This window comes from Mus pahari, chromosome 8 (assembly GCF_900095145.1).
Source record: "Mus pahari chromosome 8, PAHARI_EIJ_v1.1, whole genome shotgun sequence".
Classification (NCBI taxonomy): Eukaryota; Metazoa; Chordata; class Mammalia; order Rodentia; family Muridae; genus Mus; species Mus pahari.
The window spans coordinates 48997238-49005837 of NC_034597.1; the positions used below are offsets into that span (position 1 = coordinate 48997238).

Here is an 8600-nt window from a genome sequence, read left to right on the forward strand (position 1 = left end):
GTGCTTTGGGCATTGTAGCTAAGAAACCTGAAATAGTCCCAGTGCCATGGAGCTTTATGGCTTCTTCCATTCAGCACACTGATGAGTTTGGAGTAGATTTTTTTTTTTTTTTTTTGCATATGGTAAAAGGTAAGGATTCAGCTTCACTCTTTCTCATGTAGATATCTAGTTTTCCTAGCACAATTTGTTGAAAAAAAAAAAAAAAGAAGAAGAAAACAAAACCCCAGTAGTTTCTTTATTTAATATTCTGGGCAGTCTTGAAAATTATCTGACACGTCTGTGAGGGGTCTCTGCTGTAGTCCTTCCGTCTTGCAGGTGTGTCCAACCTTTTGGTATTGAGATACTTTACTGTCATGTCTTTAGTCCCAGCACTTGGGAGACAGAGGCAGGTGGATCTCTGTGAACTCAATGGAGATTCTGGACTACATGTTAAGGTCTAGGCCTGGCAGAGTAACATAGTGAGACCCTGTCTCAAAACAAGCCAAGCTGGGCAGTGGTGGCGCACACCTTTAATCCCAGCACTCGGGAGGCAGAGGCAGGCAGATTTCTGAGTGCAAGGCCGGCCTGGTCTACAAAGTGAGTTCCAGGACAGCCATAACTATAGAGAAACCCTGTCTTGAAAAAAACAAAAAAAAAACCAAAAAAAAAAAAAAAACAAAAAACAGAAAAAAAACCAAAACCCCAAAAAACCAAACAACCCAAGACCCATACAACAAGCCCCCCAAATCTCATGTTTTATGATTTTTGTTGTTGTGCACTGTTTCCATGGATACATGGACAAATGTTTCACCAGATAAAGGACAGGGTACTGGAGAGATGGCTCAAAAACTTAAAGCACTTGCTATTCTTGCAAAGAACCTGGGTTTGGTTCCTAGTACCACATGGCATCTCACCATCCACAGGTACACACACTCGCCATCCACAGGTACACACAGGTATACATACATATCTGTAGGTAAGACACTTATACACATAAAATAAATAAATCTGAAAAAAAAAAAAGAATGGATGAGAGACCAAAGTAGCAATATCACCCAAGTCTAGCTTGGTGAGCTCATGGGTTTATTGGGGTCACTTCAGAAACATGGGGGTAGTTACAGGAGCAGGGGTTTCCATATATACATGTATGTCCACCTGTATACATACACATACACATGTACATCTCCACATAACATTATTTCATATTTATTGCAAACTACTTTATAGTGCCATATTTCCCACAACCCAAGATACCTTAGCTTAAGAACCCTTGCTATTACGATCTCTGTATGTGTGTGATGTGTGAATCTGTGTGTGTACCAGTGGTTTTAGATGGAACTCTGTGTGCTGCTTGTTAGGAAAGTATGGTACACAGCTGTGTCCTTTGCTGGCTGAGCCCCCTCCCTCTGTGTCTGGGAGAGGACACTGTATTTATATTTCAAAAGCATGGAACATCTAAACAAGAAATAATTTTTTTAAATCAATGTAAATACTTCATCCTGCTGCCAGACAGGACACTGGCATTATGTGCTATTTCAAGGCAGGGAGCAAAGCACACTGGAGCAAGCCTTTAACTGCAATCACTCCCTAAGCTACCACGGCTTCTGGGATCGGTACCTGTCTTGGGAATGGAGCTCCTTCTCTGACTTGTTTAGCCCTTCAGAAAGTACACTTTGCACACAAGTGTTTAATAGAGCGGTATGTATTTTCATAAAGGAATACTTTGTGTAATGAAAATTCACCAAGAAATTATGGAGTCAGAGCTGGTGAGATGGCTTATCAGGAAAAGGCACTTGATGTCAAAGCTCGTGACCTCAGTTCAATCTCTGGGACTCCCATGGTAGACGGAGAGAACCGGCTCCCACAGGTTGGCCTCTGACTTCCCACTGTGGCACACACTTATTCACCTCCCCTCATCCCTCCCAAATCCCCAAATCAGAAAGTGAGTCTTCACATCTTCACACTCCAAAGCAATTCAATGAAGACATAGAAACAGCCAGCTCTTGGAAAACCACTTTCTGGCTCCTGGAGCTCTATCAGCTTCCCCTTAGAAGGGGCCCTTGCCAGCTTGTTTCCAGGCTTCCTTTACCCCCTTGATGCTTTCCTTCTTCACACACTTCCAGTATTCTTGCACACTCTGCTGCTGTGACACCTGTGCTCAGAGAGAAAGAGGAGCAGTCACTGGTGTTCTGGTGAGGCATGGCTCCACGCCCTTGACAACCTTATCGCCTTCCCACACTGCTCTAAAGAAAGCTGAAGGTGGCCTTTGCTGCCAAACACATGAAATGAAAACCGTAGTTACTAATTTTCCTCAGATTACATGTGCTGTGGGAATTTTTGTAAATGAAATTTTTTTCTAAGTTGTCATGAATACAAGCATCACATTCTTTTTTTTTTTTTTTTTGAGACAGCTATACAGTTCTCTGTGTAGCCCTGGCTGTCCTGGAACTCACTTTGTAGACCAGGCTGGCCTTGAACTCAGAAATCCGCCTGCCTCTGCCTCCCGGCTCTCACATTCTTGATCACCACTCTTTCCTGTCTCTTGTCCTAACTCCTACTATCGGTGTAGATGCTAATGCAAACAAAATTCTGGGCTTTGCTTGTCCCTCAGTCAGAGCCCAGCACCTGACTGTGAGCAGCCATGATGGGTGCTGAGTTCCATGCAGCTCCCAATGTAGCTATTGTTGGTAGAATCTATTAGTTTGCTTAATTATATAGATGAGGTATCTGAGGCACAGAAAAACTAAGTGGCTTTTCAAGAGTCATTAGTTAATACACAGCAGAGCAGGACCTGAAACTGGAGATGGGTATTGAGTCCAAGGTCAGATCCAAAGTCAGAACCAAGGTTAGATCCAGAATCTGATCCTGGGCCGATTTCTGAATTTAAATTCAGATTTCTGTGTGTGTATGTGTGCACATGAATATACAAGTTTGTGTGTATGCACATATGTCCAAAGTGTATGTGCGGGCCGGCGAGATGGCTCAGTGGGTAAGAGCACTGACTGCTCTTCCAAGGTCCTGAGTTCAAATCCCAGCAACCACATGGTGGCTCACAACCACCCATAATGAGATCTGATGCCCTCATCTGGCGCATCTGAAGACAGCTACAGTGTACCTGAGCGAGGGGAGTTGATCAGAGTGAGCAGAGGCCCTAAAAATTCAGTTCCCAACAACCACACGAAGGCTCACAACCATCTGTACAATACAGTGTACTCGTATACAAAGTGTATGTGCATGCATGTGTACAAAAACGCACAGTGACAGAGGTTGGAGGATAGCCTTGGGTGTCATTCTCTGGCCTGAAGTTCACAAAGCAGGCTAGTCTGGCTAGCGGCCACCATGAAGCCCCACTGTCTGTCTCCCCAGAACTGAGACGCTAAGCCCCCACCACTGAGCACACGCCGCCATGCCTAGCACACGTATGGGATCTGGGGTGGAGCCCAGGTCCTCCTAATTGATGTTTCCCCAAACTCAGGGTATTTTTTTTTTTTAAAGATTTATTTATTATATGTAAGTACACTGTAGCTGTCTCCAGACACTCCAGAAGAGGGAGTCAGATCTTGTTACGGATGGTTGTGAGCCACCATGTGGTTGCTGGGATTTGAACTCAGCACCTTTGGAAGAGCAGTTGGGTGCTCTTACCTGCTGAGCCATCTCACCAGCCCGACTCAGGGTATTTTTAAAGCAAAGAAAATACTAAATATCATTCTTTGTAAAAGAAAGTTCAGTGTTTTGGCTGTAGTTTATAATCTCTGTATAAATGATTAAGATTCCACTTAACATATTATATTTGCCCTAATTCTAGGTTTAATATCATTGTCGCAAACATGTTAAAAAACACAGCTTAAAAAACAAAACAAAACTCAAGATGTTTTACCCATAAACCTCGATGCATCCTGTTTTTCAGTACCCCAAGGAACTCGCTGTGGCTGAGGCACGCGTCCCCGTCCAGGTCAAAGATCTTGAAGACGGTGTCCAGAAGATTGTCGGAGAGCTCCTGTCCAGTTGCCACTTTCACGGCTCTCTTGAACTCTGCTAAAAAACGAACAAGAAACTGCCAATCAGCCAGGCGATTCAGTTCAAGTGGATCTAATCTGCACTTCCATTACTTGAGAAGTAAACACAAAATTACCCACATGAGTGTATTCAAATCCCACATTTGGCTAAGACACATCACGAAAGCAAAGGAAGTCATTTCACTTTAATCATGGCTCCCAGTAACATGGTCAAATCCCACTCCCTTCCCCCTTCTTGAGAACAAGAAAATAAAAGCAAATAAAGCAACTCTTGAGTAAGTGAACTGAGAACAAGAGGCATTATCTTACTGCTAATCATCTCCTGATCACCATCATCTCCTGAGTAGTGAAACTACGTACAGACAATAGAAATGAAATGATATGTATCTTACCCAGCCTCACGGGGCGGTGAGCTAAACTAAACATTTGCATGGCGATAGCAAAGTCTTCTAAATGCGTTGTAAAACGGCAAAAGGACTTGAACTCATCCAAACTAATGCTCTAATAAAAATAAAAGGGTTCAAAATTACAATTTTGTATATACATCAAAATCGTATTAATGATAAGTCTTCTACCCTACAGCTTATGGCCTTATCTCTAGGCAAGTTGATAAATACTGAAGACAGAGAATAAGATCTAGACTCTAGAGCCGTGGTGGGTCCATGCGCCTGTGTGGACCAGTCCTAGCCCCCTTCCTCATTCTCATTTTGAAGGTGAGAACCCTCTAGCCCTCTTGTAAGGAGGCTGCAGGGTAAAGTGAGGTCATGGGTGGGCTGAATTCCTGAAAGGCTGACGACTAAGGGAGTGCACACACCCACAGAACAGCAGTCACAGGAGGACATAGGACACACACTGTGTGAGGCATTTCACTAACAACAATGTACACCCAGCTTTGCCAGCACTTGGATCTTAGACCAGAGAGAAGGCAGGTTTCTGTGCTTTGTGACTATGGCCAAGGAGACTAACACACCCTGTTCAGTGGGCCGCTCTTACTTAACCAGGATGCAGGGCACAGAGCAAGAGGGCCTATGTTGAAACTTCAGCTCTGCCATCTATGAGGTATATGATCTACCCGAAATCTCAGAGAAGCAACACTTAGGTTCCTCGTCCAAGGTCTATGGATGTGAACCTTGGTTTATCTGATTTATTATTATTATTATTATTATTGTTATTATTATTATTTTTGGTTTTTGAGACAGGGTTTCTCTGTGTAGCTCTGGCTGTCCTGGAACTCACTTTGTAGACCAGGCGGGCCTTGAACTCAGAATCCGCCTGCCTCTGCCTCCTGAGTGCTGGGATTAAAGGTGTGCATGATCACACAGAAGCTTTGCGCTGGGACTCCGAGCACTGTTATGGGCAAAGGGAAATTAGCCCAAATGGGACACACTCATGCTATTGCTGAGTTGTGAGTATTAGTTTTTTGTTTGTTTTCGGCTTTTGGCTCGGACCCGATAACCCTGTATCTTCTGTAAGCATCCATTAAATCGTGCAGGGTAATTTGGAAACAGATGAAAGTGTCAGATACTTTATAGAGAGCAACAGGCCGGCCTTTAAAGCTCTCAGACCCTGAACAGAGAAGTCTTGGATCCTTTGAGTGTTCTGTAGTCACAGATTTTAAAAGAATACATTACATCCTAATTTGCCCCAGCTGTCAACCTGACACAGCCCAGGAGAAACATCTATATGTATAATATCTGAGTTCCTATTTTCTAATACTAGGAACATCTCTGGGATTACATAAATGTTCTTTGTATCTAATTTTTCCTTGTTTTTAATTTAAATTTTTTTTTTTTTTTTTTTTTTTGGTTTTCAAGACAGGGTTTCTCTGTGTAGCCCTGGTTGTCCTGGAACTCACTCTGCAGACCAGGCTGGCCTCAAACTCAGAAATCCGCCTGCCTCTGCCTCCCGAGTGCCCGAGTGCTGGGATTAAAGGTGTGTGCCACCATGCCCGGCTAATTTTTGTTTTTTGAGACAGGGTTTCTCTGTGTAATCCTGGCTGTTCTGGAACTTGCTCTGTAGAACAGGCTAGCACTGAACTCAAGATCTATCTGCCTCTGCCTCTGGAATGCTGGGTCTAAAGAAATGTACTATCTTTGTAAACACTTTTTAATTTTAAAATTAAATTCATTTGTGATTATGTATTTCTGTTGCAATTATCAATGGTATTACCTTTCTGGGTGTGGTGGCACACTGGAGGCTGAGGCAGGAGAATCAGGAATTCAGGCTGGAGTGGACTACATCATGAGGCCTTGTCTTCTTCCTTTTGTTAGAAACAGCTTTTAAAGGCTAGAGAGATGGCCTAGGAGTTACTGATAATGGCTGCTCTTGTAGAGGAGTCATATTCGATTCCTAACACCTAAAGAACGGGGTTGTGTCTTACTGAAACTCCAGTTCCAAGGGATCTGACACCCTGCTCTGGCCTCTGTAAGCATTTACACACAGGTGATTCAGACAGATACACGCTCTCACACACACATGGACATACACATAAATAAGTCAAAAACAAAGAAAAAGGGGCTCATAATAAAAAAAATAGAAATAGTTTTTAAGACCTTATATAAACATACTTGTTCACACAAAAACATTTTGCTTACATAAAATTACAAAGGGGAAAAAAGATAGTGTGGCAACACATGCCTGAGGTTCTAGCTGCTTTGGGAAGCTGAGTATAGTAATATCTAACTAAATATTTAAATTGATCCCAGGGGTGTTCCTTGCTATCCACCCTGTTCTGGGTTCTCAAATGAAAGACACACATAGACTTTATATTTAGATATTGTTAAAACAGCTCAATGGGTCATTCCCTAACCTCCATGTGCTAATCTGCCTCCCTCTGATAATCCTGAGTTATTATTTATTAAATGTTATATTTCATCTTTGCTGCCCTGGACCCAGCATTCCCCTCCACTTACATGGGCTACTGCCTCTGTCTGCGCTGCCCAGCCATTGGCTACCAGCATCTTTATTTACCAATGAGAACCAATTTGGGGCAGGGTCCCTCAATGTCTCATGTGTGTATATACAAATTCCTATGCAAACAATTCTGAGGATCCAAATGAACACAAGAATAGAAACAGCCACAGCTGAGGTGAAAGATCACTTGAGCTCCCAAGTATAAGGTCAGTCCACTCAGTATGGCAAGGCGCTTATTCAAAACAAACAAAAATAAAACAAACAAACACCACTTGAAATCCACACAGTTTGTAGAACTATTTGAGAAAGGTTAGGAGGCGTGGCTTACTGGAGGAGGTGTGTTATACTTTGAGGTTTCAAAGACTGCAATGTCCTATGTGCTTCTCTGTCTCCTGCTACATCTGTGGATTAAGATGTGAGCTCTCAGTTGCTCCTGACCCCATGCCTTTGCTTTGTTGTCAGGAGCCATTCTGCCTGCTTCCGTGAAAGCCTGCCTGTCAGGCAGTTTCCTGGCAGATTTCCTGGCCTGCTGATGCATGGAATGATTAGAGAAGATGCACGAGGGGCTGAGCTCTGTTAATCTTGGAGGAAGGAACAGGGAGGAATAGGGAGGCCTCTGGATTGGTACAGATATCAAATGTAAATCAGCCATTGTCTCTGCTGGCTTGTGACTTTGCTTCCCTCCATAGTGTAAAGTACAGCCTAGGAGAATTAAACTCGAGGCTGCCACAGTACTGACTGGACAGTCCTCCTGGTTTCTAATCTTTGTCTCTGAGTCTTCTTTTCTGTTTTTTTCCTGTAATCCTCACTACCCCCTCAGAGGACTGCTTGACTTCCTACATTTTGTCACCATGGACTCCAGTTCTCAGAAACCATAAGCCCAAATTAAATGCTTTCCTTGATAAGTTGCCTTAGGCATGGCGTTTTATCACAGCAACAGAAAAGGAAATAAGACATGTACAAAACCCAGGAGTGCCAGCTTGGTCATTATCATTTTGCATCACACACGCATCATGTTTTCTCACTTAAAATGTGCACGCAGGGTAGTCTGAGTTCCGCTGGAAGTTAATTTACTTGGTTATTTAGAATTTCTAGTTTTTTATTTCTATCACATGTGTAAGAAAAATCATACCAACCTCTCCTACTGACAACTTTTCTCTCACGTTTCTCCAGTAAATATCTTTATTTTCGGTGTTAGTGAAGAAAAGTAGCCACTCTGCAAAGTCTTCTTTTCTCATGAAATTCAGACCTTTAGAAAACTGAAGGAATTCCATTTCTTGAACTTCTGTTTGTAAATTTTCCATAAATCTAAATATTAAAATAAGAAATCAGTATAAGCGGCTGGTGTCATTCCATCTTAACACTGTAAGTGTGTCTGCAAGGCAGCCCTTCTTCTGCACGAGTGGCCGGCCTCTGCAGGGGGCAGAAGGAAGAAGCGCCAGGGCTGTGGGAGAGAGAAGCTGGCCAAGTCCAGTTCCTGTCCACTCTGTCCAGTGTGTTTGTGCACTTCACATCTGGCAACCAAAGCTGTAATCAGTGTGAGTAAAATTATACAAGCTGTTGTTTTAATAGAACCACAGAGAGTAACATTTTGTGGAAAGTATTTTTTTCCAATGTAGCAATATTATCAGTAACTGGGAAAATTAAAATATAGCAGAGAACACTACTTTCAGAATCTTTTTTTTTTTTTTT

The 8600-nt window shown here is 42.7% G+C and overlaps 1 protein-coding gene across 1 annotated transcript in view; it reads right to left on the minus strand.

Annotated features, from left to right (window-relative positions):
- Positions 1 to 1028: 1028 nt before the first annotated feature.
- Positions 1029 to 8600, minus strand: part of Micu2 (mitochondrial calcium uptake 2) — an 83855-nt gene continuing 76283 nt past the window's right edge. Inside the window, exons 8-11 of the mRNA XM_021202885.2 lie at positions 8045 to 8216; positions 4388 to 4496; positions 3857 to 4014; positions 1029 to 2131 (exon numbers count right to left, since the gene is read on the minus strand). Coding sequence (XP_021058544.1) covers positions 2027 to 2131; positions 3857 to 4014; positions 4388 to 4496; positions 8045 to 8216 — 544 coding nt within the window. The 3' untranslated portion in view covers positions 1029 to 2026. The remainder of the gene's footprint in view (positions 2132 to 3856; positions 4015 to 4387; positions 4497 to 8044; positions 8217 to 8600) is intronic.